The 12370-nt window shown below is 42.1% G+C and overlaps 1 protein-coding gene across 1 annotated transcript in view; it reads right to left on the reverse strand.

Annotated features, from left to right (window-relative positions):
- LOC100655502 (adhesion G protein-coupled receptor E4-like) overlaps nucleotides 1–12370 on the reverse strand; it is a 59715-nt gene that overhangs the window by 20688 nt on the left and 26657 nt on the right. Inside the window, exon 8 of the mRNA XM_064279823.1 lies at nucleotides 9887–10122. Coding sequence (XP_064135893.1) covers nucleotides 9887–10122 — 236 coding nt within the window. The remainder of the gene's footprint in view (nucleotides 1–9886; nucleotides 10123–12370) is intronic.

The raw sequence follows: 12370 nt of genomic DNA on the forward strand, positions 1-12370 counted from the left end.
TCCAGCAAAACTCTCTCTGAAATATGAAGGAGAAATTAAGATATTTACAGATAAACACAAGTTTAGAGAATTTGCAAAAACTAAACCAAGACTGCAAGAAATGCTAAAGCAGATTGGCCAGATGACCAATAATATCAGGTAGCAGCACAATACAAGGTTACAAAATAGAACGTCCCGATATCAACGCAACTCAAATAGGGAAAGCACAAAAACAAACAAATGAAGACTAATTCTAAAAAATAAATAAATAAACAAAATAATACACACAACAGGAAATCATGGAAATCAATAGATAAACGATCACAATAATCAAAAAGAGGGACTAAATATAGGAGGCATTGAACTGCCAGATGGAGAGTGATACAAGGCGATATAGAACAATACAAGTTAGGTTTTTACTTAGAAAAATAGGGGTAAATGAAAAGGTAACCACAAAAAGGAATATCAATTCCATAACTCAAGAAAAAAGCCAAGGAAAACGTAACGACTCAATAAACACGAAGTTAAACATTATGAAAATGAGGATCTCACAAGCTACTAAGAAAAACGTCTCAGCACAAAAAAGCATGTGGAAAAATGAAATGGCCAACAACACACATGAAAAGGCATCAAAATGACAGCACTAAAAACTTACTTATCTATAATTACGCTGAATGTAAATGGACTAAATGCACCAATAAAGAGACAGAGAGTCACGGACTGGATAAAAAAACACGATCCATCTATATGCTGCCTACAAGAGACACACCTTAGACTTAGAGACACAAACAAACTAAAACTCAAAGGATGGAAAAAAATATATCAAGCAAACAATAAGCAAAAAAGAAGAGGAGTAGCAATATTAATTTCTGACAAAATAGACTTTAGACTTAAATCCGCCACAAAGGATAAAGAAGGACACTATATAATGATAAAAGGGACAATTGATCAGGAAGACATAACCATATTAAATATTTACGCACCTAATGACAGGGCTGCAAGATACATAAATCAAATTTTAACAGAATTGAAAAGTGAGATAGACACCTCCACATATATAGTAGGAGACTTCAACACACCACTTTCGGAGAAGGACAGGACATCCAGTAAGAAGCTCAATAGAGACACGGAAGGCCTACTTACAACAATCAACCAACTTGACCTCATTGACTTATACAGAACTCTCCACCCAACTGTTGCAAAATATACTTTTTTTTCTAGTGCACATGGAACATTCTCTAGAATAGACCACATATTAGGTCATAAAACAAATCTTTCCAGAATCCAAAACATCAAAATATTACAAAGCATCTTCTCAGACCACAAGGCAATGAAGCTAGAAATCAATAACAGAAAAACTAGGGAAAAGAAATCAAATACTTGGAAACTGAACAATACCCTCCTGAAAAAAGACTGGGTTATAGAAGACATCAAGGAGGGAATAAGGAAATTCATAGAAAGCAACGAGAATGAAAATACTTCCTATCAAACACCTTGAGGGAACGAATTAATGAGGCTGGGGGCTGGGGACCTAGGCCTCGGAGGACAACTAGGTCAACTGGTATAACATAGTTCATAAAGAATGTTCTACATCCTATTTTGGTGAGTTGCGTCTGACATCTTGCAAGTTTGGGAGGAGCCATCTAAGACACAAGGAAAACATTAGTCCAAAGGAATAATGATAACATCCTCTAGCAGCCTGACCCCTGAGCCCAGAAGAACAAGATGGTACCTGGGCACCACCACCGACTACTCTGACAGGGGTCACGGTAGGGCGTCCTGGACAGAGCTGAAGAAAAACGTAGAACAAAATTCAAATTCACACACACACACACACACACACAGACTTACTGGTATGACAGACACTGGAGTAATCTCCGAAGCTACAGCCTCCGGACACCCTGCTAACTCAGAACTAAAGCCACTCCCAGAGTTCACCTTTCGGCAAACATTAGACAGGTCTACGAAACAGTATTGGCCATTTTGAGTCAGAAAACCATATGGTCTACTATGCCAGGAATGACAAATTGAAGAGGAATGGTGTTGCATTCATCATCGAAAAGAACATTTCAAGATCTATCCTGAAGTACGACATTGTCAGTGATAGGACAATATCCATAAGCCTACAAGGAAGACCAGTTAATACGACTATTATTCAAATTTATGCACCAACCACTAAGGCCCAAGATGAGAATATTGAAGATTTTTACCAACTTCTGCAGTCCAAAATTGATCGAACATGCAATCGAGATGCACTGATAATTACTGGTGATGGGAATGTTGGAAACAAGAAGAAGGATCGGTAGCTGGGAAACATGGCATTGATGATAGAAATAATGCTGGAGACTGCATGATAGAATTTTGCAACACTGCCGGCTTCTTCATGCAAATAGCTTTTTTCAACAACATGAACGGTGACTAGTCACGTGAACCTTGCTGGATAGAATACACAAGAATCAAACTACATCTGTTGAAAGAGACAATGGAAAAGCTCAATATCATCTGTCAGAACGAGGCCAGGGGCCGGCTGAGGAACAGACCCACAATTGCTCACATGCAAGTGCAAGTTTAGGTGAAAGAAAATTAAAACAATTAACAAAAGCCACAGTACAACCTTGAGGACACCCCACCTGAATTTAGAGACCATCCCAAGGATAGATTTGACACATTGGACACTAGTGACTGAAGACCAGATGGGCTGTGGGCCGTCTTAGTCATCTAATGCTTCTGTAACAGAAATACCACAAGTGGATGGCTCTGACAAAGAGAGGTTTATTCTCTCACAGTCCAGAAGGCTAGAAGTCCGAATTCAGGGCACCGGCTTCAGGGCAAGGCTTTCTCTCTCTGTCAGATCTGGAGGAAGGTCTTCGTCACCACTCTTCCCTTGGTCTGAGAGCATCTCAGCACAGGAACCTCAGGTCCAAAGGATGTACTCTGCTCCCAGCATTGCTTTCTTGGTGGTATGAGGTCCCCCCATCTCTCTGCTCACTTCTCTCTTTTATATCTCAAAAGAGATTGGCTTAAGACACTCCCTAACCTTGTAGACCTCCTCAATATCACTGCTGCCACTAATCCATCCTATTACATCATAGTGATAGGATTTACAACCTATAGGGAAATCACATCCAAAGATAAAATGGTCGACAATCATACAATCATACAAGGGAATCAAGACCTAGTCAAGTTGACAGATATTTCTGGGGGACACAATTCAATCCATGACAGATGATATCCAGGCCATCATACATGAAGAAAGCAAGAGGTCATTAAAAAGACAAGAAAGAAAGACCAAAGTGGATGTCAGAAGAGACTCTGAAACTTGCCCTTGAACTTAGAGTGGCTAAAGTGAGTGGAAGAATGATGAAGTAAAAGATCTGAACAGAAGATTTCAAAGGGCAGCTTGAGAAGACAAAGTAAAGTATTATAATGACACGTGCAAAGACCTGGAGTTGGAAAACTGAAAGGGAAGAACAAGCAGGACATTTCAATCACCGCATAATATGCGAAAGCTGGACAGTGAATAAGGAAGACTGAAGAAGAATTGATGCCTCTGAATTATGGTGTTGGCAAAGAATATTGAATATATCACGGACTGCCAAAAGAAGGAAAAAATCTGTCTTGAAAGAAGCACAACCAGAAGAAGTAAGAATTCGTCTCAAGTTCTTTGAACACATTAACAGGAGGGACCAGTCCTGGAAGAAGGACATCATGCTTGGTAAAGTACCAAACCAAAAAAACCAAACCCAGTGCCGTAGAGTCGATTCCCACTCATAGCGACCCTATAGGACAGAGTAGAACTGCCCCCTAGAGTTTCCAAGGAGTGCCTGGCAGATTTGAACTGCCGACCTTTTGGTTAGCAGCCGTAGCACTTTACCACTACGCCACCAGGGTTTCCATATGTATATACATATATATAAAGATATGGTGGTTTCAGGACACAAAAAGACGACAGATGAGACCGCTGAGTGTTTTTTCTTCAGGGTCAGTGAAAAAGGAGGAGACTCTCAACCAGATGGATTGACACAGTGGCTGCAACAATGGCTCAAACAGCAAAGACTGTGAGGATGGCACAGGAGTGGGCAGCGTTTCGTCCTGTTGTACACAGGGTCGCTAGTGTCGGAACTGACGCGATGGCACCTAACAACAACAACAATATATTCTTCACCTTTAAAAATGTCGTTATTATAAGGATGATTGTTACAATGAGAAAAACAGCAATAATAATACTTTAAGAAAGTCATATAAACAACCATCACTAATTAAGCATATACTATAAGCCAAGTGGTGTGTTGCCCAAATAGTTTGTATTCTGGCGTGGCTGCGTTGGCAAAGGTAGTTTAATTTATTCTGGAAAGGGACCTGAAGATATGAATCTGGTAGAAGTAACAGTTAAGAAATCCTTAACCCTCAGTGGGCAGAAAAGCTCTCACATTTATTTTCTATTGCAGAGTTTGCGAACTGCAGCCTGCAGGCCAAATCCAGCCCATGGCTAGCTTTTGTAAATAAAGTTTTATTGGCACACAACCACACCCGTAATTTACATGTCATCTGTGACTGCTTTCACCCTGCACTGGCAGAGCTGAGTACTTGCAACAGAAACTACAGCGCCCACAAAGCCAAAAAGGCCTACCCTCTGGCCCTTTTCAGAAAAAGTTTGCCAATTCTTGATCTATCCTACTAGTATACCTGCAGAGTTGTTTTGGTGCACAGGGTTGAAGGTCAAGACAGCGCAACTCTTTGGGCTTCAAGGACAGCACCACATGTGTTGTTTTAGCACATGTACGCCTACTCCCTAACACAAACCCCACTGCCAAAATATTAACTTCTTCAACTAACTGTTGTACACAAATGTTTTCAAACTTCTTTGTTGTTAGGTGCCATCGAGTCAGTTCTGACTCATAGTGACACTATGTACAACAGATTGAAACACGGCCTGGTCCTGCACCATGCTCACAATCGTTGTTATGCTTAAGCTCGTCGGTACAGCCACTATGTCACTCCATCTCATTGAGGGTCTTCCTCTTTTTCACTGACCTTCGACTTTAACAAGCATGATGTCCTTCTCCAGGGACTAATCCTTCCTAAAAAATGTCCAAAGTACGTGAGTTGTAGCCTTGCCATACTTGCTTCTAAGGAGTATTCTGATTGTACCACGTCCAAGACAGATTTATTCGTTCTTTTGGCAGTCATTGGTGTATTCAATATTCTTCTCCAACACCACAATTCAAAGGCGTCAGTTCTTCTCCGGTCTTCCTTATTCATTACCCAGCTTTCACATGCATAAGAGGCGACTGAAAATACCATAGCTTGAGTCAGGCCCACCTTAGTCTTCAAGGTGACATCTTTGCTTTTCAACACTTTAAAGATGTCTTTTGTAGCAGATTTGCCCAATGCTATGTCTTTTGATTTTTTGACAGCTGCTTCCATGGACGTTGATTGTGGATCCAAGCAAAATGATATCCTTGACAACTTCAATCTTTTCTCCACTTATCATGATGTTGCTTATTGGTCCAGTTCTGAGGATTTTTGTTTTCCCTACATTGAGGCGTAATCTGTACTGAAGGCTGTGGTCTTTGATCTTCGTTAGTAAGTGCTCCAAGACCTCTTCACTTTCAGCAAGCAAGGTTGAGTCATCTGCATAATGCAGGTTGCTCATGAGTCTTCCTCCAATCGTGATGCCCTGTTCCTCTTCATATAGTCCATCTTCTTGGAATATTTGCTTTCAGGCAGATTGAATGTTGTTGTTTGTTGTTAGGTGCCATCGAGTTGTTTCCAACTCATAGCGACTCTATGCACAACAGAACGAAACACTGCCCAGTCCTGTGTTTTCCTTACAATCGTTGTTATGCTTGAGCTCATTGTTGCAGCCACTGTGTCAATCCACCTCGTTAAGGGCTCCTCTTTCCCGCTGACCCTGTACTCTGCTAAGCATGATTTCCTTCTCCAGGGACTGATCCCTCCTTACAACATGCCCAAAGTATGTAAGATACACTCGCCATCCTTGCCTCTAAGGAGCATTCTGGCTGCGCTTCTTCCAAGACAGATTTGTTTGTCGTTTTGGCAGTCCATGGTACATTCGGTGTTCTTCGCCAACACCACAGTTCAAAGGTTTCAAATATTCTTCCCTCTTCCTTATTCATTGTCCAGCTTTCACATGCATATGATGTGATTGAAAATACCATGGCTTGGGTCAGGTGCACCTTAGTCTTCAGGGTGACATCTTTGCTCTTCAACACTTTGAAGAGGTCCTTTGCAGCTAATTTGCCCAGTGCAATGCATCTTTTGATTTCTTGACTGCTGCTTCCATGGGTGCTGATTGTGGATCCAAGTAAAATGAAATCCTTGACAACTTCAACCTTTTCTCCCTTTATCATGATGCTCCTCATAGGTCCCGTTGTGAGGATTTTTGTTTTCTTTATGTTGAGGTGTAATCCATACTGTGGTCTTTGATCTTCATTACTAAGTGCTTCAAGTCCTTTTCACTTTCAGCAAGCAAGGTTCTGTCATCTGCATAACGCAGGTTGTTAATGAGTCTTCCTCCAATCCTCATGCCCCGTTCTTCTTCATATACTCCAGCTTCTCGTATTATTTGTTCAGCATACAGATTGAATAGGTATTGAATAGGTATGGTGAAAGGGTACAACCCTGACGCACAGCTTTTCTGACTTTAAACCATGTAGTATTCCCTCATCCTCTTCCAAAGACTGCCTTTTGATCTATGTAAAATATCCTCATGAGCACAATTAACTGTCCTGGAATCCCCATTCTTCACAAGGTTATCCGTAATTTGTTATGATCTGCACAGTCGAATGCCTTTGCATAGTCAATAAAACACGGGTAAACCTCCCTCTGGTATTCTCTGCTTTCAGCCACGATCCATCGGACATCAGTGATGATATCCCTGGTTCCATGTCCTCTTCTGAATCTGGCTTGAATTTCTGGCAGTTCCCTGTTGATATACGCCTACAGCCGCTTTTGAATGATCTTCAGCAAAATTTTACTTGTATGTGATATTAATGGTACTGTTTGATAATTTCCACATTCGATGGAATCACCTTTCTTTGGAACAGGCATAAATATAGACCTCTTTCAGTCAGTTGGCCAGGTGGTTGTCTTCCAAATTGCTTGGCACAGATGAGTGAGTACTTCCAGTGTTGCATCTGTTTGTTGAAACATCTCAATTGGTATTCCATCAATTCCTGGAGCCTTGTTTTTTGCCAACACCTTCAGTGCAGCTTGGACTTCTTCCATTGGTACCATCAGTTCCTGCTCACATGGTACCTCCTGAAATGCTTGAATGTCGACTAATTCCTTTTGGTACAGTGACTCTGTGTATTTTTTTCATCATCTTTTGATGCTTCCTGAGGTGTTTAATATTTTCCCCTAGAATCCTTCAACATTGCAACTCAAGGCTTGATTTTTTTCTTCAGGTGTTTCAGGTTAGAAATGCAGAGCATGTTCTTCCCTTTTGGTTTTCCATCTCCACGTCTTTGAATACGTCATTACAGTACTTTGCTTTGTCTTCTGGAGCCACCCTTTGAAATCTTCTGTTTGTTCAACTCTTTTACTTCATCATTTCTTCCTTTTGCTTTAGCTACGTGGCATTGAAGAGCAAGTTTTAGAGTCTCTTCTGACACACATTTTGGTCTTTTCTTTTTTTCCTATCTTTTTAATGACCTCTTGCTTTCTTCATGTATGATGTCCTTGATGTCATTCCACAACTTGTCTGGTCTTTGGACATTAGTGTTCAACGTGTCAAAGCTATCCTTGAGATGCTCTCTAAATTAAGGTCGTACTGTACTTTCTTCAACCTGTTCTAATTTTCTTCAGTTTGAACTTGAACTTGCATATGAGTAATTGAACGTCTGTTTTGTAGCCAGCCTCTGGCCTTATTCTGACTGATAATACTGAGCTTTTCCATCGTCTCTTCCCACAGGCATAGTCGATTCGATTCCTGTGTATTCCATCTGGCAAGGTCCGGGCGTATAGTCACCATTTACGTTGGTGAAAAAAAGTATTTGCGTGAAGAAGTTGTTGGTCTTGCAAAATTCTATCATGCTATCTCTGGCATCATTACTACCACCAACGCTATATTTTCCAACTACCGATCCTTCTTCGTTTCCAACTTGCACACTCCAATTACCAGTAATTATCAATGCATCCTGATTGCATGTTTGACCAATTTCAGACTGCAGAAGTAGGTAAAAATCTTTAATTTCTTCATCTTTGGCCTTAGTGGTTGGTGTGTAAATTTGAATAATAGTTGTATTAACTGGTCTTCCTTGTAGGCCTATCTATCTTATCCTATCATTGACAGCGTTGTACTTCAGGATAGATCTTGAGATGCTCTTTTTAAGGATGAATATAACACCATTCCTCTTCAAGTTGTGAGTCCCAGCATAGTAGACCATATGATTATGCCATTCAAAATGGCCAAAACCAGTCCATTTCAGCTCACTAATATCTAGGATATGGATGTTAATGTGTTCCATTTCATTTTTGACATTTTCCAATTTTCCTAGGTTCATGCTTCGTACATTCCACGTTATTAATAGATGTTTGCAGGTATTTCTTCCCATTTTGAGTCATGCCACATCAGCAAATGAAGGTCCCCGAAGCTTGACTCCATCCATGTCATTAAGGTTGATTCTACTTTGAGGAGGCAGCTCTTCCCCAGTCGTCTTTTGAATGTCTTCCAATCTGAGGGGCTCATCTTCAGGTGCTATATCGAACAACATTCAGCTGCTGTTTATAAGTTTTTCTCTGCTAAATCTTTTCAGAAGTAGATCACCAGGCTTTCCTTCCTCGTCTGTCTTAGTCTGGAAGCTCTGCTAAACCCATCCACCATCGGTGGCCCTGCTGGTATTTGAAATACTGGTGGCATAGCTTCCAGCATCACAGCAACATGCAAGCCACCACAGTACCACAACCTGGCAGTAGGGTGGTGGTGAAACTTCTTTAGAGAGGCAGTACAACACGGCTGTTAAGAGCACCACCTTGGGAATCCCTACTTCCACTCTTTTCAGCTGTGATCTTCGGGAAGTTTATTAAACAGACTTAGCCCTGTGCCAACTTCCTATGACCATGAGATCATGACATGAGATATTGCATATGTGCAACACTGTCCCTGGTACACTGGAGTTTTTCTGTAGTTGTTACTATTACTATTATTGTTTACATTTTGGAGGACAACCTCAGTTTATTCAACTCACTCTTTCAGAATCATACACACAATATAGTTGACAGGGTCTTAATGGGGGGACATAGATTTGCTTTACCTATCCCTGAATTTCCAGGAGTTGTATTCAAAATTCTGTCTATACGTATATTTAGCTACTAATGTAAAGATTGGCTGTTTGGACATGCCTAGAGTGCTACAGCTGCTGAACAAAGGGTCAGCAGTTCAAATTCGCCAGGCGGTCCTTGGAAACTATATGGGGCAGTTCTACTCTGTCCTATACGGTCGCTATAGTCGGAATCGACTCGACGGCACTGAGTTTTTAAAGCTGTGCCTTGGAAGAAAGGCCTGGTGATCAGCTTCCATAAAGATAGCTGTTGTTGTTAGGTGCCAGGGAATAGAGTCTGACTCATAGGATGTGAAGAAGTAGGACTGCTCCATAGTATTTTCTAGGCTGTAATCTTTATGGGAGTAGAATTGCAGATCTTCCTCTAACAGAGCAACTGGGTGGGTTCCAACTGCCAGCCTTTCATTTCATAGCCAAGTGCTTAACCATTGCACACCGGGACTTCTTTCTGTAAAGATTACAGCTGAGAAAATGCGATGGAGCCGTTCTACTCTGTGGTACCTGGGGTTGCTATGAGTTAGTACAACTTGATGGCGATGGATTTGGTTTTGATTTCTTGCCAAAAACACCACTCCCACCTTGAATGCAGTCATCAGGCTTACTGAGTATTTGTTCCATAATTTTTGTGTCCAACACCTGCAGACACAGCCACGATCACAGCTGGGATCCCATAGCCAAAAGGGTACGTAAACTTCTTCTTGAATCTGTCTGCGCTGGAGTAGTTGGCCACCTTGAGGTTCCTGACGGTGAGGAAGAGGTACAGGCCTTCCAGGAACATCCAGGTGAAGGAAGCCAGGTAGAGGTAGTGCAGGGCCCCAGCAATGATGGAGCACAGCACCTGGAGTGGGGGGAGAGTTAAGGGTGTGGGTCAGATACTAAGCGCTCAGTTGTTAATGAAAGGTCAGCGATTCAACCCAAGAGAAAGTTGTGGCACTCTGCTTCCATAAAGATCACAGCATTGGAAACCCTATGGGGAAGTTCTACTCTGTCCTATAGCATTGCTATGAGTTGGAAATGACTCAATGGCAGTGGGTAGTCTCAGCATTCATCCCTTCCTGGCCCCTGGCCTGGAATTCGTAGTCCCTTGCTGGTGAGCACGCTCAGCTGCTAACCAAAGTGGGAGGTTTGAGTCCACCTAGAGGCACCTCAGAAGAATGGTCTGAAGATCTACTTCCAAAAATGTAGCCACTGAAAACCCTATGGAGCTCAGTTCTATTCTGACACATGTGGGGTCAACATGAGTCAAATCAATTCAACCTGACTTGACGGCATCTGGTTTTACTAGTGGGCTTGGAATTTCAATTGCCAACACCTGTGACGTTTTTCCAGGGGACAACAACTCTGGGGGAATCTGATGTGTCACCTCGTGCATAGAGTAGACCAGAAGTACCAAGGAATGAATATCCTGGGAGCAGACCTCAAATCCATGTTGGGAAGGAGTTGGTAGATAAACATTTACCAACCATGAGCCCATGGTTAAGCACTCAAATACTAACTGAAAGGCTGGTGTTTCAAACCCACCCTGAGGCATTCTGGAAGAAAAGCCTAGCAATCTTCTTCTAAAAGGTCACAGCCATGAAAACCCTATGGTGCAGTTCTACTCTGTACCCATGGGGTTGCCATGAGATGGCAACTAGCTTGGGTTTTTTGGGTTTGGTCTGGGTGGGAGAACTCTGAGACACACGTTCTTACGCTGTCTCCCAGAGCTCCTCAGTGGAATGGAGCTCCAGTTGTCCACTGTGGAAAGTCTCTTGAAGATGCACCGCTTACTGTCTGTCTTCCCGTCTCTGTCTCATTCCCCCCTCCCATGTCAGTGTGTCCCAGGACAAGTCCCAAATAAACTAACTGCTCTCAGATCCTTGTCTCAGGGTCTGTCTCTAGAAATAAATATTAATGAGTATCCTCTGGACACCCCTATAGTTCAGCAATGAAGCTGCTCCTGAGGTTCACTCCTCAGCCAAAGAGTAGACAGGCCCATCAAACAAAACAAGACTACATGGACACACCAGCCCAGGGGCAAGGATGAGAAGTCAGGAGGAGACAGGAAAGCTGGTAGTGCAGATCCCAAGGTTAAAAAGGGGACAGTGTTGACATGTTGAGGACTTGGCAACCAATGTCATAAAATAATATATGTATTAATTGTTTAATGAGAAACTGTTGGCTATGTAAACCTTCATCTAAAGTACAATAAAAAATATTCATGTGTACATGGAGAGCAATGTCCACCATTCACTGGAGCTGCCTCAGTACAAACAAAATATTTAACGGAGTCCTTGGGTGATGCAGACTGTTAAGTGCTCAGCTGCTAACTGAAAGGTTGGCAGTTCCGTTCCACCCAGGGGCACCTTGGAAGATAACCCTGGTGATCTACTCCAAAAAAACAGCCACTGAAAATCCTGTGGAGCACAGTTCTACCCTGAAACACGTGGGGTCACCGTGAGTTGGGGTCAACTCTATGGCAACTGGTAGTCAAGGCCAAAAAGCATTTTAATAGCCAAAAAAAAGGAGAAACATCCCAAAATGTCCATCATCAGGTGAGCGGAGAAACAAAATGTGGTCCATCCACACAATGGAATACTACTCAGCCATAAAGCCAAAATGCAGTCCTGACACATGCTATGTATGACATGGCTGAACCTTGAAAACCTGCTGAATGAAAAGCATCCGTCACAAAAGAACAAATATTGTATGATCTCACTTACATGAAATATCTAGACTAGGTAAAGGTAGAGAGACCATAGCTCGTTAGGGGTTTCTAGGGGCAGGTGGGAGGGCGGGAGAGGAAAGGAGGACTCAACGCTTAAGAGACACGGGGCTTCCAATAAGGGTGAGGGTGTAACCTGGGGACGGGCAGTGGGGATGGTCGGACAACATGAGGAATATAATCAATGTCGCTGGACTGAACGTGCCAAGATTGCTGAAATGTCAAATGTTCTCTTATGTATATTTACACAATTGAAAGAATGATTGGGGAGAAGAGTATTTTAAAGACAACTTTGTACCACTTTCTAGGGATGAAAACAGTGGGATCACATACCATAAAGACAATAGCCATACAAATAAATACTTAGAAATTACATTTTAAA

This window comes from Loxodonta africana, chromosome 3 (assembly GCF_030014295.1).
Source record: "Loxodonta africana isolate mLoxAfr1 chromosome 3, mLoxAfr1.hap2, whole genome shotgun sequence".
Lineage (NCBI taxonomy): Eukaryota > Metazoa > Chordata > Mammalia > Proboscidea > Elephantidae > Loxodonta > Loxodonta africana.